This window comes from Acanthopagrus latus, chromosome 23, assembly GCF_904848185.1.
Source record: "Acanthopagrus latus isolate v.2019 chromosome 23, fAcaLat1.1, whole genome shotgun sequence".
Lineage (NCBI taxonomy): Eukaryota > Metazoa > Chordata > Actinopteri > Spariformes > Sparidae > Acanthopagrus > Acanthopagrus latus.
This window is the reverse complement of record NC_051061.1, coordinates 11,357,291-11,381,298: the sequence shown is the minus strand read 5'-3', so window position 1 is coordinate 11,381,298 and position 24,008 is coordinate 11,357,291. Positions and strand designations below refer to the sequence as shown.

At 43.7% G+C, this 24,008-nt stretch overlaps 1 protein-coding gene across 4 annotated transcripts in view; it reads left to right on the top strand.

The window, feature by feature from the left end:
• Nucleotides 1–24,008, top strand: part of tnrc6c1 (trinucleotide repeat containing adaptor 6C1) — a 43,432-nt gene that overhangs the window by 5,724 nt on the left and 13,700 nt on the right. For 2 of the 4 annotated variants that reach the window (XM_037087749.1, XM_037087748.1), the window contains exons 2-6: nt 764–866; nt 1,666–1,687; nt 10,932–11,285; nt 19,351–21,852; nt 23,552–23,746. In XM_037087749.1, the coding sequence (XP_036943644.1) occupies nt 804–866; nt 1,666–1,687; nt 10,932–11,285; nt 19,351–21,852; nt 23,552–23,746 (3,136 nt within the window). In that variant the 5' untranslated portion in view covers nt 764–803. Of the gene's footprint in view, nt 1–763; nt 867–1,665; nt 1,688–10,931; nt 11,286–17,365; nt 17,500–19,350; nt 21,853–23,551; nt 23,747–24,008 lie in introns of those variants that run through there. The other 2 variants (XM_037087750.1, XM_037087751.1) reach the window with 2 other exon arrangements.

Sequence of the window (24,008 nt, the reverse complement as noted above, 5' to 3'; positions counted from 1 at the left end):
AAGGGCGCTGTCTGTCTCCACCTGACTGCTCACCAGGGCCTCTGGGAGAGCTTGTTGCCAGGCAGTGACACACACTACTGTCGCCTGAAGCGGCATAGGCATGGCATGAAAAAAAGGCTGATGGTTTCATGTACAGTTTCACATTTAGGGTTCACGGAACTTGATTCCAATTTATGTATTTTTCCAGGCTGGTTACTCCTCTGTCAGTTGTCCTTAAAAAACACGGCTTCTAGCTTTTATTTTTTTTTTTTTTTTCTGTGTAGCGGATTAGGATAGATATAGAGCAGCTCTCAGCTGGAGACATTCGCACATGAAACTATATTGTGTCTCTGGATGAACACTTATTCTCTGTACAGGGCAGAGAAGGTGTAGGCTATTACCAGAAAGGTGTAGAAATGTCTACATCACCTACGACCCAGAGTAGGTATTGTTTTTCTGTGGTCTGCCCACACATTAGTTGCATCCCAATCTGCTGCACTAGATGGGCATGTAGACTAAAGAACAGGGGCCTCACCTGTCACACCACATCTTGCACACAACTGTACAGCTCAGGGGTGAAGTGCAAAATAAACCCACATTCTTCGTTCTGGCAGTTGTATTTCTACTAATACACGTTATTTTGTGTGCTGTACCAGCAGCCATTGACAACACTGATTTTACCTTGGAGAGAAATCATTCTAGCAGGTGTTCACCTGTTGAGACAGTTTTTCTTCAGTTGGTGCTTGGAATAAAAAAAAAAACTGTCTCTCTTTTTGTATTTTAGCTGTGAGAAGAAGCAAAAAACACGAGAAGAGAACCATTTGATGGAAGATAAGAAAAAGAAAAAGCAAGAAGAGAAGAAAAAGAAAGACGCTGCTCAGAAAAAGGTAAGCTTGTGGCAGGCGCTTTTATTTGCTACAGACACACAGCCACCGTCTTCCAGCAAAGAGGAGAAATGCTACCCGACGCAGTCCATACTTCCACTTCCTTTTTCCTCAACCAAACCTAGATGTCAATGCTGTAACGCCATCGGTACTATTTTAAATATTAATTGATGCACAACCAAATGCAGCTTTCAAGTATGCTCAAGTGTTTCTGCTGCAGTTACATCACAGGGATCGCATGCATACTGAGCATATGCATTTTGTCATGTGTGTTTCCCCAGAAGCATTTCCCCAGGACTTTATGTAGTCGTCATCCTTGTTCTTATCCCCACCTCTAGCCCTCCTCTTCCTCCTCCTCCTCCTCACTTTTTTTCCCATGGGTCATCTGTTTTCAGTGTTAGTTGAACACTAGCCTGCTGCTCTCTTTAATACTTTTATGTATCCTTGACCCTCCCCTATGTTTGTGTGTGTTTTGTGTTTTTAATGTATGAGAGGAGCATTTATGTCGTCTGTTTTACTCCCTCCACGGCTCCATACCCGTTGAACCCTTTCACCCCGTCAAGCAGTAGGAATGAACATGAACCTCTTAGCATTTCAATAGATGAGCAAAACCAGCCCCTGAACATTTTGTTCCGATTGCCCTGGCTAGTTGCTCTGGTGCTGTAGTGCAGCTGGTGAGCCAGACAATGCAACTCAGATGTGGATGCAGCGTTAACATTTCGGCCCACAAAATTATTTTTTCTTGATCATAGATTATTGCGAGTCTTATTACCATTGCTAACATTTTTCCCCTTTTTTTCAGGCCACAGAACAGATAACCAAAGGTGAGTTGTGGCTACTTGTATTTTTCTTGATTCTTCTTTTCTTTTCTGTTTTTTTTTTTTGCCTGCAGTTGTAAAAATCTTCCTTTGCTCTCTTGTGTTACAACCTGCTGCACATACAATAACACATGATTTCTCAGTGCCTGCTAAGTTATCTACTAAGAACCTTGCTAACTTCTTACATGTTGTTTTCAAACATTAGGGACACTCATTGTGTTGGTGTTTTAAATAGCGTGTCCTCTGAGATGGATAACTCAGAATCGAACTGTTTTTTTGCCCCAGAGCATCAATTCACCCTCTCTTCACTGTTGTGGAATTTGGATATGAAGAATCCATTTTTATTCTAGTAAAACACTCTGAAAACATTAGCAGCAGCGAGGTGGTCCATACTACCTGAGCCAAAATGGAGGCCAGGTGCCCATACAAGACTAATAAGGAGCAGAGGGATGGTGCAGCTGCTCCTCAGGCCTCCCTATGGGCTCCTAAGGCATACCTAGGAGGGTCGAGGTGAGGAGAAAACAGAGCAAAAGAACCACAAGAAATAACATGAATAAAGTTGACTGAAAGGTGACTTCTGTAGGGAAGAGTGTACACATTTTAAACAACTCCTCTGTGGCAGCTGCAGACCCACATTTCACTTTGTCTCCCCAAGCCAAAGCTCTTAATGACCAGTGAGGGGCAGTTTGGTAGCATTGGACAGTCAGCCCGGGAGCGCATCTCCTGGTTGAGGTTATGAAGAGGCAGATGGGACAGGGACATATTAATGGGACAAGCAGGGCAAAATATGATTAGAACTTCTGGAGGATTATGGCAACAAGAGAATATACAGCTTATTACAGTGTGTCTTTTTTCATTTTTGTGCCTAAAGCTGTGTTCAGCCATGTGTGTTTGCAGGGCTTTGGTGGCTTATTTTGTTTAGATCAGTAAAAAAGAAGGGGATCGACCTGTGCTCTCCTCTTGTGGGTGCATGCAACTGTGAACTTCCCATCATCAAGGGTCAGTGCCTTGACCTCCCTCTCTCTCCCTGAAGGATGAGTTAATGAGACTATAATGTCACAGAGGTGCACCCCCCTCCCACCCCTTCTTCCTCTTGTCTGAATCACCCTCAGCCCCTCACAGTTTGCTGCACTAATAAATGTGATCTGAGTAAGCTGGGTTAGTATTCTCTTGGTCTCTACTTTGTGTTGTTTCACAACATCCACAAATTGACCTATATACTATGCTTTTCTCCCCATCTCCAAACTAGGCTGTCAGATGCACAATTATTTTCTTGGCTGCTGCTCATAACAGCAGCATGACCTAATTTTACTGTCATCTTCAGCCCCTTAAATGTCACACTTGACTTTTAGCACATGCAACATAGTTGTCCACTCTGAAGCGCTCTTATCCATTGTCTTGGGCCACATGACTCTGTTTTTCTATTGTAATGTTAAAGTCATACCTGAGGATTAATCATTTTAGTTGATTCAGTTGGGGACAATGTCAGTGTTTTTGTTACATTTCAGTCAGAGATGCATAAGGAGCTTGTTTCAAATTATAGAATATTTTTAAATGTTATTAGTGTGATGCCAGATATATGACTGTTATTTTGTTTTTGGCATCTAATGGCATATTCACAATTAAAGACAAAAAACAATAAAATGACAAAAACATGATAATTGACTAATCAACTGAGAAAAGCAGATTGTCTCTGATACTAATGTGGGGTGCACTGAGAACTAATTAGGAGAGCAGGGATAGCGCAGAGGCTGAATAAACAGGCATCCATACACAGGAGATCTCCGGGAAGACCCCAAGCACCATGGTAACACTACACCACCTCCTGTCTGGTCTAGCGGAGAGGCCCATCCTGGGACCAGCAGGAGGGAAAAGGGAGCAGAAGAGCGTGGGCTGAAAGGAAAGAGATAGGATGAATTGTTGTGGTCACATTTGTGCAAAGTGTAGGGAGGCTACCACTAAAACACGGTGCCTTTGGTTGATGTGAGAGGGTTAGTACAAGGCATGTGAGAGCAAAAGAAACAGACGGAGCCATGTGAAACTGAGAATGTGAGGCAGTTTCCTGTTTGCCGGCACAGCTGAGGGGGCCCTTTGTAGGATACTTCTACTGGCTCACTTGACTGACTCACACACACTCTCACTTTACCAGTCGCCTTATGTCACAGGCAGACACCAGCTGCATACGTACATTGTCTGCTGCGCAAACATAAACATGTGGTTTTACTCATAGTTTTACATTGCAAAGCACAAATATGCACAGACCCCTTTGCTTCACCAAAACTGTTATGAACTTAACTATCAGTTTGCCTGCATAATACAGTTAATTTTGGTTGCACTGAATGTTGTCTGTTGAACTCTGGTTGAGGACCAGACAATGTGTCCAAGACTTCTTGAAAAGGAGGGTCTCGATCCGCTTCCAAGTGAACTCCAGTGCAGTTCATTTTGTGGTTTGAAAGCAAAACTGGCCAACCACAGGATTTTATGATAGTAGATTTTTAGAATGAATTCAAGGGCTAAATTATGATTAAATCCATCTCCTGACCATGGACCATTTAGGAAGTGATACTTTGAGAGATCTCTGTAAACAATGTTCATATTTAGGCAAATCATTTGGCAGCCATGTTTGAAATGAAAATGAAACACATGCTTAAAAAGAAGGTGCATTGAGCTTTTGTTCTTTTTAAAGTGAGTGAAGCAAAGCGACCAGTCCAAAGTAGTCACACAGAACTACAAGACTGAGCTGAAAAAAAGTATCTTAATGAACATCTACTGCTGCATAAATATCTTTCAACTAAAAACACACACTCAAGATTAGTAGCATTCCTCTTTCTTTTGCTCTACTCTGTACTCAGTTTTGAGAAGTGTCACTATTCTGTGGTATTAGAGGAATATTTTACCACCTTGAAGTATTTGTCATCCTCATTTCACTACTTTACTAACTTTTGTGTCTCGTCTCTTTGTCATCTGTGTCACAGTATAGGTCAGCATCACAGTAGAACCTTGATAGTGACCAATACAAGCCCCATGATGGCTGTTGTGTGCCACAGGAGAGGCGTTCTGCCAACAACAAGCTGTACCGCAGTTAATTTCTAAGGGTTAATGAGCTATTGTGTTCTGCTCATGCTGTGCATTTATGTCCCTATCAAAGATGGGGCACAATATACATACACATCAAGGCGCACATTTACATAGAGCAATAAAAGATAACATTATTATAAAGTAGTGTCATGGCAGTAATTTCATAACAGATTAATTTCCCGTTTCACAATCGCTTAATTACGCACAGCGCTTTGTGTTGGAGCGTCATAAATTGTGGTGTGATCAGGGGGGAATTTATACCAGTGAGCCTCTTGTCATCGTCACCGCCTCTTCTACATGTCTCATCTCAAGGAGCACGGCTTAAATGATTGCAGTGGTGGTAATGATAAACCGCAATTTAAGAGCAACAGAGGTAACTTATGTTGTGGAGGGTCACGCTATAAATTGTGCATATATGCTTATTGTCATTAGATTTATTGTCTCCTCAGTCATTTAAATCATCATTAACACAACTCTTGGGGGGGATCTGTTTTTTGACAAGAGCTTTTTTCAGGGTAATATGGCCACAGGCATGTTACAGAGTTAAGTTAGTTTGGTACCTCCAACTAACAGTGTCAATATCAGAAATATGTGTTTATGTATTTTATTAGCTTGTTTTAATAGTTGTGAGTCAAAGGGTGTTTTTTGGTGCTGGCTTTAATGTAGCTCTGAACGATATGCAGAAAAATCATATTGTGATTATTTCAAATGAGATTGTGATAAGTCTCAATTTCAGTGGGAATGGTAAGAACTGCATTTCATTTTCACAGGAAAAAAATATTAAAATAGCGATGACGTGATTTTGTTTCTCAGGTCTGCTTCATTTATATTGGTTTTGCAACATATTTTACCTTTATCAAAAAAAATCTGAGCTCCACCGATTTTGGTTTTGTAATTGGCTATATTGTGATTTTTGATAATATTTATTATTAATTGTTCAGCCGTGTGATATAGAGGGATAAAGTAAGATAACTCATCATAGATAAATTAGCTTACACAGGGATAGTCTGTAGTTTGATGAAAACAAAAATACATTCTAAACAAATGGACCATTTTTCATCACTTGAATGGATGAAAAGGTCAAATAGATATTCCTTTCTGTCTATTGTGCCAATATTGCATTCTCAATAATTTTTCCGTGGATTGCTTTGTGCCCAGCATGTACTGCCCAGGTGGGGAGGACAGGACGTTCCCCCCTCTTTCACACATCACTTCCTCTAAATCATAACAGACAGTGGAATCTGGTCTGCCTGCAGCTGTTGGCACAAAAGGCCAGGGACAGGGGAGTGAGTCCAGAGAAGCTGCCTGTCTCTACTCCACCTGTCTTCTCAGAGCAGTGGGCATACAGGCTAGAAACACAGATTTTATTGATTTTTGTTGGTGATGATAACCAGTGTTGACTTTAAGTATATTATACCACTCAGATGTGTGATTGTTTCACTATTCATATATAAAGTTACCATTTGATAAATGCTCTGACCTATATAGCCATGTGTTCTTCACACTGTGCCGTCAGACTTTAAATAGCATTTTTTTGTCCGTGCTGAATGTGATGCAGTGAGGGAGGGTTTTCCCTCTTAAATACAGTGTCATATTTATTCACTTCTAATTAAGCCCTTTAATCTTCTCTCTTGCGAGGCGCTCACTGCTCACATTTTAAAGCCCACAGGAAGAAAGCGATGGAGAACTCTAAAGACATGCCTCCCTTCATCGCTCATGATCACTGATATTCTTTCTGCTGCCTCCGTTTTAATAGACCTCAAATATGGAATATCCTTTTTTGTTATACTTCAATTAGAGGAGTGTACTATGACTCTTTGGCAGCAACACCAGATAAACGATACACTTTGTATATAGAGCACTAAAGAGATTGCATGCATCATGGAGAATTTGTTACACTTGGATACACGTGGACGAAAGGGCAAGGATACAAATGTGTGCATATGTAGGGTTTCATTTAGTGTGAGATATTATATCTGCACCCTCCAGATTGCTCCATATTTTAATTCCTTTAGAATTTATTCTGTCGCACTGTTTATGGAAAAGTCTTTACCCATGAAACAATAGACTTTGTTTGATAGAGAGTAGTAGCTAACGGCAGTGAACCTGCCAGAGAGTGGAAGCATGTAGCCTGATGGCTATTGAGCAACAGAAACCCTGTTCAGAGAAATAGGATGTTCTTAAGGTAGTTTGTAAAAGCATTCATTCAGGACTTAACTTGGCTGATTAAAGGCTCAGCTTTGCAAAGCTTATAATCACTCACAAGCAGAACTTTAGCATTTGTATCTGTATACACGCCACCTAAGAGCAAGATCCAATTTGATGAATGGAAAGCAGAATCAGCATGGGGCTCTTATTGATACTCTGCAGTGTATTACTAATATGAGCAGCATCTTTGGTTTGCTGATAATTGAAGCACCATCAGAAGTGTCTAATTTGATTAAATCTGTGTATTTTAATTGTTGATGTATTTGTTTTACAACATGTTAACATGAGGCATCAAAACTGCCCAAACTAAACTGAAGGAAGGCAACTGTACATAGTACTATTTAGACTTAAGGCAATTCAAAGTGGTTTACAGGGGCATAGAAATACATTGATATTAAGATTTAAGAAGATAAGATATTTTTTTTAAATTGCATTCAAAATACAATCCAAAGGAAAACTGGGTATCACAGGTACAGCAGTACTTGCACAGGCCAGTCTACCTTTGAAATTTTTTCTGAACACTTAGAGGAGCCTTCACCTTTAAGGTCTCCTCCACCAGCCCTCAGAGAACATCCCAGACAACTTCCCCCCAACCTCTAGGTTGTAAGCAGTCAGGCAAGCGTGCTATCATCTTTTCTCTCAGAAAATTAAGACCCCTTTTAAAGTGGAAAATGGGATGTCTTCCTCTGCGTTAAGCGCACACAGCCCCAAGGCCACGGTTTGATGTGCATCTTTGATGAACTGGGAATTCTCCTGTGCACCCACACAGCTGAGGAGTATGTTTTTGCAAATAGGCTGTCAGAGCAAGTAGCTCTGATCTCTTTTTACTCTATTTCACTTTTTATCTGCAAAACGCTGCCTTGGTGCTTAATGAGCTGCACCTTTTTTGGAGGTTTGATCGTTATTGTCTCCTCTTTGCTCCGATGATTATCATGATTCACATAACTGCAACATTTGGCTTTTGTGTATCAGTCAGTTTGATGTCATTAAATGTGCAGGACTAATGTCATTTTTTGAAAGGAAGAATCCAGCGCAGTACACTAGGCAAAATAGTGTTCTTATTCTAAGCGGATTTAGACCCGAGCTGGTTTCAGGCAGTGAGACTTGAACTTACAGTGAAGCGCGCAACGGGGGTGGAGACTGTCTCTCGCACATGCACACACGCACAAGCACGCACGCACACGCACACACAAACACAAATGATTCTCCCAGCTCTACCTCCTTCCCTTCCTTCTGTAAGTCAGCTCTCTATTTCGCTCTCTCTCTAGCTCCCTCCCTCTCCCTTTTCGTCTCTTTCCTCTGATTGGTCAACAGAGCAACCAGCCAGCTTCCCCCTTCCCCCAGCTTCCAGAAGAATCTACGTCACACACTAGAGAGTCCCAACTGCATAACGATCACCTTCATAACCATTATTATACATGGTGGCACAAACCACTAAGTCCTGTGTTTTTAAGAGGAAATCACCTCTTAAAATCAGCGGGGAGAATTGACTGGGAATTATTGTGTCCATCTGCCACCCCTAATACAGTAATAATGACAAGAGGATAATAGTAGATCATAGTGAATGAAGGAGGATAGGAGAGCACAGGAAGGTGGGGAGAGGGATAAAGCACAAGAACGGAGAGGAAATGGAGCAGATGTAGAGAAATCCGATGAGAGGCGAGCTCAGGCTCCCGAGCTTCACCCCCTGATTCCGGAGTTGCAGGGAGAGGGAGACACACAGCAGACACGGGTGTAACTGGATCACACCATGTATTCAGTGGTTGTAGCCCATAGAGGGAATGCAGCACTGGGGGGCAAAAATACACAGAAGACTCCCCCACACACATCCACACACACACATGCATGACAGACATAAACATACATAAACATCCAGGAAGACGATGAAGAGAGGGCTGTTACATGTGAGCGAACGTGTCTGTCAGTAATTTACAAGGCTGTGAATTCTACGGCACCATCCTGTCCTTTCCCCTCAGTGTGGGCCTCGGCATTACATAACTCTTTGTTTTTGTGTGTGTCGGGCTGGCCGCATGTGTACAAGTTATTCATTGCTTCACTTCACACACTCGGGATGGCAGCCAATGGCAAGGCACTGCTCTTTATAACTCATGTAGGCCACACAAAGATTTCCTTCATCTTTTGGTTGCTGCCTTTGCCACGAGTTTTCTTTTGTTTTAGTTTTTTTTTCTTCACCTTGTATTTATTACCAGCCAGAACTCAAATACAATTTTGCCCAAGTGCTCAATATGTCTAGTCAGCTGATGTTTGGGTTTGCTGTCGTACAGTATGTATTGGCACTAAACACATTTTTTACATCATGTCTGCATTCTGTCGTACCAGATTATTCTGTTATGTAATGAAACGTACCGAGGTGATTATCCCGTGTGCTTTGTGTCCCATAATGCATCTCACCCAGCAATGGCAGTGTGAACCCGAGGTGATCATCCTGTTTGACTTTGTGGTGACCTTTAACCTCGAACTTCCCTATTCAGCTGTAGTATATTAGCTTGCTTAGGACCCTTAAAAGCTTCTTCTTCTTTTGCATAGTTTACAAAGGAAGTAGAGCGAGGATTCTTGTTGACAATGCAAAGGTCAGAATATGGAGCTACTCCTTAGAGTGGCTATAATTTGATATTTTTATAATAACAACTTATCTAATGATTGTTTATAATATGAGAGTCATTGCTCACAGTGATGGACCTACAGAGAATTTTCACCCAAATCTTCAGCTCACTTCTGTTTCACTTCGTAGTGAGTTTCAGCTCATTGTTTAGACACTTTCTCAACACCAAACAACAAGACGTAGATGGCAACTAACTGGTGAACATAGTGGAGCATTTAGCAGCCAAAGAATCAGATATTCACCTCTGGAGTTTGTAGACAGCGAACATTCAGCGTTAAAGGTAGTGAATATTAAAGTCACATTGATCGTGTAACTGTAGTCAGGCCTCCAAATCAATGCTAATTCCGTGTGCAATTTACAACAATAGTTCTTTCATAATTTCTTGCATGTCTAAGCAAATTTGGGATTGTAAGTGCAATATATCCAAGTTAATCAATATTGAATCAGAAATTTGAATTTGGTTGGGACCCTGTAAATCTAATTGTATTCAGAAAGTAAGTGGCGGTAACCAGCTCTATCTGTCACTATCAAATCACTTTTTAGGTTGATATGGAGAACTGTCAGTGCTGTTTTCACAAAAAATTAAATGTTGTATGTTAAAGGTGAGAGAGAGAATCGCACCGCTTTGGTAGAGCGCTGCGATGAGATCATTTCAGGGGCCATAATATGCCACAAACCATGAATAGTTTTGAAGGGGCATCACACTCCTTCACAGTACTGTCTTGATAGAGACAATAGACCACAATCCTGCAGCAGGCAGTAATGTGGGCTGTTATCTGACACTTGACGTCCTCATCAAGTCTACTTTGTGACCAGGCACCATGGCAAACTGTGAGAGTTGTGTGTCGTGGACATTTCTAAAGGCTGAAGGTTTATTACAGTACCACCCTGAGATTATTACAGCCCTCTGGTTCTTCAAAGAGCAGCCATGTGTTTAGACTGACCACTGCCTGGAGTCAAACTTCAGGCAGCCAGGAGAGATGGCAAATCTTGTGCATTTATAGATCTCCTCATTTGCCTTTCTGAATTTAACATTATGGTCCTCTTCCAAAAGTGACCATGGCTTTAAAAATGGAGGGAATCGTTAACCACAGCAGCGTTCCAGAAAAAACTATAATTGTGTTGTGATTATTTTTTGTACATGCACTATATAAACAAGTGTCAAATAAAATGATGCATGCAATCTAACAATCATTAAATGTCCAACGTATCATCATGATTCAATAACAGTTTTGGCACAAGTGTGCTCTTAACAGCTCTGCTTTGCCTAATGCTTCTTTACCTCCCTCACCCCTGCATTTCTGCCCTCTTGTCACCTGCCTCCCCATCCCACCTCCACAGTGCCAGACTCTGCCAAGCTCGACCCCGCCCCTCCTCTTCCCCCCGTCAACCCTGGCGCTGTCCCGTCTGTATCCCCAAGCAGTGGCAATGGCAAGCGCGCCCCCTCCGGAGGTCAGCCGCAGACATCACAGCAGCCCCAGACTCTGCTACAGCAGCGCTACCCACCCAGAGAGGTGCCCCCGCGCTTCCGACAGCAGGAGCACAAGCAGCTTTTGAAAAGGGGCCAGCCTCTGCCCTCCGGAACCCTGCCTGTCACCACCCCGGGACGTCCCGTTACTACTGAACCTGCAGCAGCAGTAGCCATACACTCCTCTCCCTCCTGCTCCTCCTCCTCCACAGCCAGCCTGCCTACAGGTCAGCCTAGACACTCTGTTGGCGAGTCCCTATGTATTAATCCCTTTTTTGGGAAATCAATGAATGGTTATTGAAAAGAAACTTTTTTTTGTGTCATTACATGTAGCAGTAGGGTTGCTGTAAGAGAGTTGAAGGTTGAATCACTTCAGCATATTCATTGCCTGAATTGGATTAGTTATGTGACTATACCTTTACCGAGGGTGGTGAGTAGGTTTTTTTGTGCAATTCTACGTTGAATGGAAAGAAGGAAAAAACTGTTCTTCAGCATATTCTGTTTTGCAGCAGTTTGAATACAATTCCAATAGTAGCAAGTTTAGCACTGTTTAAACAACAGCATGTGGGAAATCAGACTGTAAAGCTGCTGAAACTATAGGATAGCTGACATGGATTTCTGACATGCCAGCAATCAAACAGAAATTGTCTACGAACCAGATCATTCAGAAAGCTAATCAGGCATTGTGATCCTCCTCAAATTGATCTGGCTGAAATTCATGCTAAAAATCAGTCAATGGAGACGAATTCAGGGTTGAAATCAGACTTAATCGATACAGTTTCTTCACACCTCCAGTCAAATTAAATGTAAGTTACACTTATCCTGACATGCAGTTGGTGTATGTTGGTTGCGCTCAAGAGTGGTTTTGTTTTACTGATACTGCCTGTTTGAAAGACATCTGCACCTTAGTTTCTTTGCATGGCACTGTGATTGTAACAGCACAGTGTACCTGTAGATCAGTGCGAAGCTACTTGCATTGCAGGTGTTGCTGACTGTTGTTTATTTTCACTCTGTCTCTGCCTGGCTGGGAATTAGAAATGGGGATAGAGGAATACTGGGGTAGAGGATGGAGAGTAAACACAGCTGGCTGTCTCTGTATGCGTGTGTGTATTTTCCTTCCTGAGGCTCTACATGTCATAGTAAACTAGGTTCTCTTGTATTTCCAAGTGGTAAAGGTTTATTCTTTCTTAATAGAATATCATCTTGGCACTTGGCACTTTTGATTTAGCTGGGAAGGAAAACAAATTTTAACATAAGTGTGTGGTTGAGCATCGTCCAACCCCTCTGCTGTTTGAATGCAGTCCTATCTCCATGGCGATGAGATGTTTATCCTGTCCTCCTCTCTCTTTCTCCTCCTCCTCCCTCTCATCGTCGTCCTCCCACTCTTCGTTGAGCGTTGCTGACCAGCCCCACAGTATTTCCTGTTTTGAGAGGAGGAGGAGCCATATGAAGCGATCTAGTTGGCTGGGTGCCTCAGTGGGCCTGACCTGGCACTGATAGAAAGACTGAGTGAGAAGGAAAGAAAGGAAGAAAGACAGAAAGAAAGAAAGAAGGAGAGAGCGAGCATGGCAGAGGTCCAGTGCTGTGGGCTGAAGTGACTCATGGCTTACGGTAAAAGCTGCAGCTTCTCTCCGCCCCTCTCTGGCAGCCCTGCTCTGCTCTGCTTTTGCTCTCTGTGTGTCTTTGAACTGATTGATTACATTAAGACAGACAAACAGGAGGGGCTTCCAGACTGAAAGACAAACAGGAGTCCAGTAGGAGGTTTTGCACATGACCCTTCAGTCTATCTCTGTTTACGATCCTTCCTACGTCTCTTTTATCGTCAAAGTCTCGGATTAAAACCTCACAGCTTGGGTTCTGGTTTGTAAAATATGCAGCAATGTCATTTAACACACATGCATAGCGCCAACAGGTAAACCCACCTCCATCATTGTCTTCCTCCCTGCTTTCATTTCTTGCTGATAGCTTACAGTGAAAGCACACTAGCTGCATTCATTCCCTACCCTCTCCCTCCTCCCTCTATCCGCTGACTCCCCCTCGCCTCACCCTGTCTTTCATTACCCGGTCACATGTCAGCTCTCTTGAAAAGTAGGGCTGATAAATGTGGTCTTTGTGTCCATACATGTATACATATGCCCATATATAAACACAAACATTCTCTTCCTCTGTTGTTTTATTGTCCCTTGTCAACCCGACAAATAAGTCCTTTTCACATATTTTCAAACCTGTAGCACAAAACGAGAGATTGTGCTTATCAGATGAGTTCTCATTTACCACAATCTGTTTGGTTTAGGCGAGGGGTGGCACCAGGGTAGATCATCCAGGAAGATGAGGTAGACGACTCATCTGAAGTGACATGTTCATGCATTGATACCAACATTACATTTATTTGGCATATCTGCAACCAAAGGCTTCAAAGCAATATATAGGCAAGTATAAAAGAGTATGAAGTGGCTACACTTCGTGCAACATCATTGCTAGCTGTCAATTTTCCGGACCTGCTCTATTCACATATAGGCTCAATCGTACTTTGTACCTGGGAGCTGGTGTTGGAAAGACCCAGTTAATTAATTCAGACATTTGCTTTCACACATACTGTATAGCTCCTCCAGGTTATGTCCAGAAAATTTCAGGGAAGCAGTGCATATGCGAAAGGTGCTATACAGTATTAACCTGTTGTAAAGGCGAGCAGCAGCAACCACTGGTGTGTTTTAATGGCCAAGGTTCATGACAAGACATCAAATTTTATATCAGTATCAATACATAATCTTAATGATGATAAATGAATTCACTCAAAATTTTCCTTATTTAGGGTATTTAAAACAGAGTAATTCATAGAAATCCCTTTAAGCATACAATTTATTTGAATTAAGTGCATTTATTAGTTGGCTTGTAGCAGTAATGCACCCAGCAGACCATCTCGGACTTGTTGAGTTTGACTCTTTACTAATGAAAGAATTAGCTTGTCGTCCTATCATGTGTTTCCCATACTACATACGATTCAAGCTGCTCCCTTTTTCATTTGTCTTACACCCCCAAGTTAAAGCCAATGAAGTAACAATAAAGGTTTTATATACCCAAAAGGCATTGTACTTGCTAAGCACAACAGGGGCCAACACCAACAAAACAATATATAAATGTAAACGAGCCTTGTCAAGTGAAAAAAAACAATGCAGTTAATGTGCTAACAGCTTGTCGAGAGGAGGAGAGAATGTTTGCATGCAAGACTTGATGTGCTCTGTAAGTCTGCTGATGATGCTGTAAAAGGGCCTTGGGAATCCCCTCAAAGAGGACTGGGACATCTTGTGATGTGATTAAACATCAGTTCTCTGTTAACCACAAATGTTCAGCGCTTGCTCTTTATTTTTTCTGTCTTGTCTCATCTCTCTTTTGCTCTGCGCCCCAGCTCCCCTTGTTCTTTCTTGCAAACTCGTGGTTCTCTGATGCATATTTGTTCATCTCCTCCACCTCTACTTTACCAACGCCACAGCTCACACATACCCTCATTGGCCCCAGGGCAGTGAGGATTAGTCAGGCTGCACATGCTATATGTATGTCTGTGAGTCTTGCCATTATTATAGCTTTCTCCCAGTGGTGCCTTTTGCTTGGTTAACAATCCATATCCCAGGGTCCTTTCATATAGAGGAGGTGTGAGAGAGCAGGCTATTTTAAGACTGGCATGCTGGTGAAAGCCCTTGACCTGGTTTATCCTTTAGAGGAGCACAAGGACGGGAATACTCATGGGCAAACATGACAACAATATATCTGAAGATGTGTACTTTTTAGAAGATGTGTTTTGTCCCTCTGATAGGCTTGTCATTTGAGATAATAGCGTTGCATTAACAACAAAGCAGCAGCAAAGAAAGCATCTATATGAAAAATAATTGCTTGCATGTATTTCTGTACAAGCAGCTGTTGTTTGTTCCAGGTTGAATACAATCCAGCCAATAGTCAACAAACTATCTGTGCTTCTTCAGCATATTCCCAACAGTAGTAGGTCTCCTGGTTCGGTGCACAGTTAATTGCGGTGATTCTGCTTTAGCATACTGCATCAAAATAGGCAGGCAGGAAATGTGGGGCCACTGTTTTTATTTGCTAGCTAATGGCCAACTAGAATAATACTGAATAAGATAAAAGCTGTTTTGCAATGGTGTTTTCACACTTACTAGTTTTTTTAAATTGCACTTAAATCGATTATCAGTTGCAGTTGCTAAATTCATATTCAGTCTCTAATATCAATCTTTTCAGTTCTGAACACATTTAGTCGGCATAGTCAGGTGTCAGTAAGTGGGTTGCACTATATTGTTGAATTCCAAGGGAGCCAGGAGAAGTTCTAAGCAATGCTAACTTTTTTTCTGAGCTGAGCCGCCTCACCTCAAGGAATACTGCATAAGGCTTAACTGAAATGTACTCATTCTCGGATACACCATCCTTTTGTTTCCCTTACTTTTTGAGTTATTTTGTTTAGAGTTGAATGATTGAAGTATATGTTTTTGTATAGACATAATGTTTGTTAATCTTATAACTTAGAACAGTTTTAGTGTTGCAACCATCAGTAGGTCTAAAAATGTCCAAAACTTGCTAAAAACTGCCTCCCTTTATTTGGCTGATGTACAGTTATGTGCAGCAAATTAAAAAAAAACAATTGTGAGTGTTGTTATTAAACACAGAGGTATTGGTGTGTGTGTGTGTGTGTGTGTGTGTGTGTGTGTGTGTGTGTGTGTGTGTGTGTGTGTGTGTGTGTGTGTGTGTGTGTGTGTGTGTGTGTGTGTGTTTTCGTTCAACTGGCTGGCAGCATGCATTGTCAGCTCTGTACCATCCTGTCTCTCTGCCCCTTGGGGACTTCATTAAGCCAGGATCAGTCCAGCTGAGGCCCACATAGCCTTCCTATATTACTTCCTCCCTCAATCTCTCAACATCCATCTCTGCTGTCCTTCATTTTCTGTCCTTAGTGTCTTTGTATTTCCATCCCTTATGATCCGTCTTTCACTGACCACCAACCCGCAAATACACGCATACACTCACAGTGACACATGACAGCACCTGCATGTTCTGCATTTGTGTCCACTTGAAAGCATCGAAGCAAAGTTCACCTGCTGACCTGAGCATTCAGGAAGTAGTGTGTGTGTTTTTTTGTGTTTGCCAGTGTGTATGCATCCACACAGTAGCTTCAGTGTCTGCACTGTGTGTACGTTAACACACAAAAGAGTGAGTGGTCATGGCGTGACCTCACAGCATGTTAGGTCCTCACAGTGGAGAGGCACAGTGGGCTGAACCTTAGCCATAAAAGGGCTCTGTTCTCTACCAAACATTGTGTTATTGTGTTGTTGCGTGGGCGCCGGGATCATTTGTAAACAATACCAGCCTTGATCCGGTCGACTGCTGCTGCACTTTTTTTCTTCTGCCAAGATCACAGCCCCTGCTATCCTCCTCCCTCCATGCCTTATGTTGAATTTCATGCATGTCTTCTTCTGTTGTCGATGTATACAACTTTTTTCTTCCCTGCAGCTCCAGTACCATGTTGACAACCAGAACACTGGTCCTTAATCGTGCAAGATCTGTGACTACATCTGTATGAGTTTGCTCATTTCATGTTCTCATCCAATGCCAGGAAAGCACCTCTTTGGAAGTGGCAGTTTTCTGTCAAAAGCTTGGTATTGCTGCTTGTAATTATCATGGCATTCCCAGCTTGTAGTCGTCATTGATTTAGACAAAAAATTACATTTGTCTTCATTTGTGATTGTATGATGTGCCTGTTCATGCATAAACACGTACATGTGTGAGAAGATTGTCATTATAGCACCAGGGGGCCTTTGTGGGGTTTTCTTGCTCTCTTTTGCGTGCCGCTATTACTCAAGAGCCTTTCCATTGTGGGCAGCAGTGCTAATTGCAGATGGAGTGGTCTTGGCTAAATATTTAGTGACAGTTTTGAAAGGTTGAAAGATCTGAGGGTGGGGGGAGGATAGAAGAGTCCCCCTTTGTTTTGTTTTACCTCATGCCTTGTGAGTGCATAATGAAAGTCTCCAGGCTTTATCGTTCAGCTGTTAACCAAGCCCCCCCACCCCTATACTGCCCCCCATCTCTCCAATGCGCCCAACCCCTCCCCCATCCAGCCTTTCAGTGCTTTTCCAGAGAGGGAGACTATCCTCCGTCAGGATAGGAATAGAGCAGGATATAAATAAAGCCAGAGGGAGGCAATAGATAGAAGAGGAGAAAGCCAGCCAGAGCAGTGTTGGTGGGAGGGACCTAGTATGAGGGGTGAGGAAGGAAGGGAGGAGGGGTTGTCTGATGCCGCGCAAGAGCTGTGCAACTTCTTGGCAGCATTTCAGAAACGAGCCTCTGAAGCTTGGCGAGCCGAGCAGACATATTGAGGCAAGGATGGTCGCTGCGTCGCACAAAACCTAGCTCTTTACAGGATGGTTGGGAGGCACCTCTCCACAGGTATTTCACTCTGGTGTTTCCTTCCTTTCCCCATCTCTCTTTCCATTTTTTCAGTCTTCTCTGCCTCTTCTGTGTTGTTTTGGTGGCTTGTATTTATACACTGTGCGGATCAGCAACATTAAAGCTGCAGCAACAGTGCATTGTGTGCATGCAGTGTTGAGTTCTTATGTTTTGTGATATTGTGAGAGACATGCGTGCTATTAAAGCAGCAATGTTAGAGATGCAGACGGTAGCTCAGAGTCTTTTTGGCTGTAGTTCAGGACTGAGAAAATGGCGGTCCTGCACTTCTCAGTAGAGTGACGCTACAGAACGACAGCACTGTGTGTGTCAGAAACACAGTGCCCTCTTTTTTTCCCTCCTACTCTCTCACTGCCTCATCTCTACTTTAGCTGCAAGAATTGAAGTAAGCTTGAAAACTGGTTGGTACAAAATGTCTGTCACTGCCCTCATGTAGTTGATCAGTCTTTGCATACAAACTAAGCATGCATGTGAAGGCACATGTAAACAACAAGCTGCAGCATGAGGGGCAGGAGAAATGAATGAGATGAGATGGCAGCAGGTTGGTCAGTGCACCATGATCTGCAACTGGGTTTAGTTTGTATCAACATGATCCACATGCACACTTCACTCCAGGGAGCTGACTCAATTCACTCCACAGGGATCTAAATCCAAACCGTTACTATTGTGCTATCAGAGCAATTGTGCAGGCAGATGGAAACAGAGGTTGAGGTGAGGAGACTGGCTGCCTAGAGCTAGTGCAGAGTGTTTGTGCTTCATGTCAAGCAAAGGTCAATGCTGCAATGCTTAGGAGGTCAGAAGTGAGTCAGCTGCTTGGCTTCTGTCTTTGAATATGTCCTCTAATGTGCTTCCCAAATATGGCGGTCCCACAAGAGTTGAAGACTATGCATGCGGTGAAATTTTCCATTTTGTCAATTTTTTTATCTATATTTACTAGGGGTGTAAAAGAAAAAATGAATCAGAGTGAAGTTACTATGCTGATACTTCCTCACAACATCTTCAAACTTTGATAAAAGTTCAAAGGTCAGCACGAGACTCTTGCAAGATGCGGCTTGAAATCTTAGCGTAGCAATGCCAAGGAAACAAAAGCAGCATGTCTGATGACACCAACAAGACTCTTATAAGGGAGAGATGCATACCCCTTATTCTTACCAAATATAGTAAAATCTAAAGGTTCAATTTTCATTTTGGGTGTTAGAATTTAATATTGCATTTTTCAAAAACCCAAAAGGCACAAGAGATTTGACTTCAACCCTTTCATATTTTTCAATAATATTTTCAATGGTGACTATAAAATGGCCCACTATAATGTTGAGTGTCAGAATATTTGGTTTTGAGAATCCAGATACAGCAAATATACCTTTTAGGAAAAGTAGAATACAAAAAACCTCAAGCCATTGGGAAATGTCTTCTGTATTTACAATATGTTACACTGTGAATATATTCTCACCTTATGTTAATTACATCGTGGGGAGCATTGGTCCAGTCTTGAGACATTCTTTATTTGGAAACATTTATGAAACTATATGTGACCTAAAAGATGTTACGTTCAAATTGAGTGCATAGATATTGCATTATTTTCTAATTAAAGCTCCCTCTGCTATCATATTAGTCATTCTTCTCTCTGTCTTCACACTCCATAGTGTGGGTGGTATTTATTTTCACTAATAAGGCATCTTGTGAAGTCTATGTACACATAAGTAGGCACCTTACATGTTGCCATGGTATTTCAACCTTACCAAGCATATGTGGGTGTGCTGACGTACATGACTTATACCTTAATTCTCTCAACCTCTTGCTCATACCTTGTTGTTTTTCTTTCCTCCCATATAGAACTGCCCCCACAGAGCGGCCAGGGAGCCCAGTATGATAATCCCCTCTGGGGACACCTGCCAGCCAACAGGAGCGCCACAAGTGCTGCATCTTCGATCAGTCTCAGTGGCTGGGATCAACTGATTATTGACCAGAAGGACACAGAAGCTTGGCCTTCTATTACCCTCAGCCAGAGCCAGGCCCCTCCAGGAGGATGCCCTTTGGACACTGACCCTGGTCACCTGACCAGCAGCAGCAGTAGTACTAGTAGTAGTTGTAGTACAGTGAGTATGGCCACAGGGGCCAATAATCAAACAGGCCACTTTTCTGCCAACCATCTTAGCAGCAAGGCCAACAGTGGGCCCAGCCCTGCCAATCATACTGGAACCAGCATGCTCTCTAGCCAGGTTGCAGCCAATCGCAGCTGGGGCTCTGGGCCTGGACCTTCCCATTGCCCCCCCCAGTCCTCAGTGGGGAGTGAAGGGAAAAGTGATAGCCCAGTGGCTGGAGGAGGCAGCAGGGGCTGGGGCTCTTCTTCATCATCCTCCACCACCAACTTTAACTTGAACCTAAACCCTAATGCCAACCCCTCTGCCTGGCCCATGTTGGGGCATGATGGGGGTGGCACAGGGGGAGGCAGCTCAGGGGGAGCCAGCACCATTTCACCTCCTCAACCTTCACCCAACCTCTGTAATCCACCTGGCCCCCCACCAGCCCAGACCAGCACTTGTACTGGAGCCAACACTAACAGCAACTCCTCGGGGATTGGCAGCGCCTGGGGTAGCATAATGGCCCCCGACACGCCAGAGCCTCACTCCTCCCCGTCCACGAATGTGTCTTTCAGTTCAGAACCTCAAAACCTTAAAACTGATGGACCAAATCACACTAATAAGCAGGAACCCCCCAGCCCCATCCGCAACTTGCCTGGCTGGGGTAGTGCACCTGTAGGCTTGGGTTCCATGGGCCAGCCCCCCCCGGCGGGCACACAGGTCAATGGAGAAGATGGTAGCTCAGTATGGGGTAACAGTGGTGAATCAAAGGCTCCTTCAGCTAAGGAGACACCTGGCTGGGACTCTGGCTGGGGCCATGGAGGAGGTGGGGCCGGAAACACGGGAGGCTGGGGTGACCAGTCGGGTGGAGGCTGGGGGAAGAACACTGAAGACACCCAGGGAGGTTGGGATGCCCCCAGCTCTCCTCCCCAGGATCCACAGGCTAGTCCTTGGAGCAGAGCTGTCAGCACAGCTGGTGCTAGTGAAGGAAGCAGTGACAGCATGGAAGGACATCCCCGGCACAGAGACCACTCATTGAGAGATAATCCAGCTCCTCTGCTGCCTGCCCCAGATCTGGACCCCAGGGTGTTGTGTAACACTGGCTGGGGACAAACCCCTGTTCGCCAGCACACCACCTGGGACATGGACAATACTAAACGCAAAAATGCAGATGCAGGAGCTGAGTCATGGAGTTCTGGCCCACCCACTCCAAGTGATGCCCAGGGGCCCTCCAACACTAACATGGGCCCCTCTCAGAGGACTGACTCTGGGAGCAAAAATGATGTGCCTGGTTCTCAGGGAGCTTCAGGTTGGGGTGGAAGCATAGCTGCTACTAACCAGCCTAGCTCTGGTTGGGGAGAGCCACCCAACAACATTAAGCCCCCAGGTGGTCCTAGTGGCTGGGGAAACCCTCCAGCAGGAGGCCCCACCACTAGTATGCCCAAGAATGGGGGTCAGTCCTGGGGAGAGGAGAAGTCAGCTGGATGGGATGATTCTCACATCAAGGCAACATCCCAGGGCTGGGTAGAGCAACCCAAAGCGTCCCACAGCTGGGGCAACAATGGAGGGAGCAATAATGCAGGGGACTGGAGAGAACCAGAAGAGAGCAAAAAGAGTCCCACCAACCCTGGGTGGGAGGGAGAAGCAGGTGTCTGGAAGGAAAAACCAAGAGGCTGGGGAATTCCTTCTTCAGGACCTGGGGTATCTGGAACTGGAGGAAATGGGGGCTGGGGAGAGCCCGTTTGCCAGCGTCCCAGTGGCCCTCCTCAAGGTTGGGGGGGCAAGCCTCAGGATGGACCCAATAGTAGTAGTGGAGGAAGTAGCATGGGCTCTTGGGGTGGCTCAGGCACAGTGAAAAAGAGTGGAAACTGGGGTGGTAGTAAGCAGGAGTCCTCAGCTGAGCCTACTGGCTGGGAGGAGCCCTCCCCACCTTCAATCCGACGTAAGATGGAGATAGATGATGGGACCTCAGCGTGGGGTGATCCTGTTACCTACAACAAAGCAGTAAACCTTTGGGATAGGAACAATCCAGGAATGTCCCAGGCTAAAGTTGCCACTGGAGGCAGTAACCCACCAGGCCCAAACAACAACAACCACCCACCCTCTCACAATCACCCCTATCACGGGCCACCTGCACCTTTACAGAACCACACCCAAAACTCCCAAAATCCAGGTCCCACTAGTGGGCCTATGGAACCTGTTGTCCAGCACCAGTCTGGGCCATCTCACAGCAGGGGTCCCCTGATAAATCAAGGTAGGATAACCAAATGCATTTGAAATATGCACAACACACACACACACACACACACATACACATACACATACACACACACACATTTGATTTGATACTGGATATTTAAAATGCAACTCAAGTTAAAAAGTTTCATTTTTTCTTTGTTTCTCCATCTTTCACTGTGCAAAGCTGTTAAACATGAAAGTTGGTTGTCAGTTAGTTAGCACAGTGCACTGTTAAGCTCCAATCTGTTGATCCACTTAAAGGCCAAATCTTGACCTAGTTTGCCCTCTTTGGATTTACATCTAATCAACTATCCAAATGAGTTAAGTAGTACCAGCCCTGTCCCTCCCTCATGAGGCTCCTCACATTTCACAACAGTCGACACGTCTGTGCGGGTAGCCCTGGCAACCTCTCATGGGTGCCCAGAGGAAGCACAAGAATGCTGTTTACAAAGTGTCTCGTGAAAATAGCGATTCACCACAAACTGTTTGAGACGAATCGGAAGTGTGTGATTATATGGGAGCCACCATCTGTCAGTAGTTGAAGGGAGGAGGTGGAGCAAGCCCCTAGGAGCTGAGAGGGGTCAAACGCCCCCTGCTGTCCCTCACTTGACCCTGCATGCTGACACTACATCGGTTTCATTTGCTTCCAAATAAAACCTAATGGTAGTCCCTGTTGCTGGCATAATGGCTGTTGAGCAAAGCAGTATGACCCCTCATTACTTAGCATAGCTAAGGAAAGACAGTGTTTGGAATAACATAACTTAACATTTTTTCCAGTATGCTATGTTTTATATCAGTGTAACTCCTCAGCAAGTCATCCTAGAAGTTTGAATGTTAACTATCATTTTGGAGCAGATTTTAGGACTTGACCTCTCCCTGGAGAGAGAGCTAAGCTGAGCCTGGCACTGCCACAGGCGCAGATACAGCACTGTCTCTCTCATGCCAAGAGGGACTGGGCTGTGCCAAATTTTTAAATGGGCATCTTCTCCCTCTGTCAACTGTCCTGCAAAGCCAACCTAGGTTTGTGCCATCCTGCACAAGTGGCACTTCACACTTCAGAATAGAAGGATAGAATAGAATGGATAAAAGGGGTGATGGTTTTTACCCGAGGCTCAGTTTGATTTAAGGCTCAGCTTAACACACCAAATCTAAAGCACAGGAAAGCAATAAAAGACAATACAAGTGGTATGTTTTTGTCGGTCTTTCAGATACATAAATTACAATTAAAGATGTATTTACAATTTGAAGCTAAATATTTTCATCTAGTTTTGAATGTGTGGAATATCCTTCACAGCAAAGACGGATGTGCTTGTCATATTTCAGGCAGGACACATCTAAACTTATTATCAGTCATTAACTAATCAGAGATGATATAGTTACATCAAATGAAAATAGACCGAATTTAGCATTTTGCATTCAATGGAGCATGAGCAGCACAAATTCTTTTTCAGCCAACACTTCATACTCATACATTCAAACATATTTTGTCAGTTCAGCCAGTCAATAACAAAGCACTATTGGTTAGACAGTGCAAAAGAATGTGAATAGCACAAATGAGCTTTCATGATATATTTCTGCCTTCTAATGAGAAAGATCTAAAAAAAACAAGTTAAATGAAATAAAATGATGGAGGTCCTATTAACTTGTATTAGATGTCTGTATTTGCGCAGCAAAGTATTTTTACTGAAAGGCTCATGTCCTTGTGTGTCCTCCAGGTTGGGGAGAGATACCAGGCTCCCACACAAAATCAGAGAGCTCTTGGGGGGAACCTGCACCCCCTCCGGTCAGTGTGGACAATGGGACATCTGCCTGGGGCAAGCCTACCGGGAGCTGTGGAGGCTGGGGAGACGGCAACCCAGACAGTTATGGCCGGGGCAACCCGGCGATGACATCTACATCTTGCAAACCTGGTAAATAGTTCAAATTGGTCTTTACTGTGTGTGCTCCGCTGCTGAGAAAAGTTCATTAATTTTCTCCAGATGAGTCAAATCAAAGACATCGATATGGTATAAGGGAAGCGAGAGCACAGGAAATGTTACCTAGAATTCCACACTGACCCCTTGTGGCCAGGTTCAGACTAGTTTTATATAGTATGTTTATATAGTAGTTTATATGTGCAACATGTGACAGTTTCAGTTTATGTAACATTCTTAAATATTTTCCAAGGCTTCA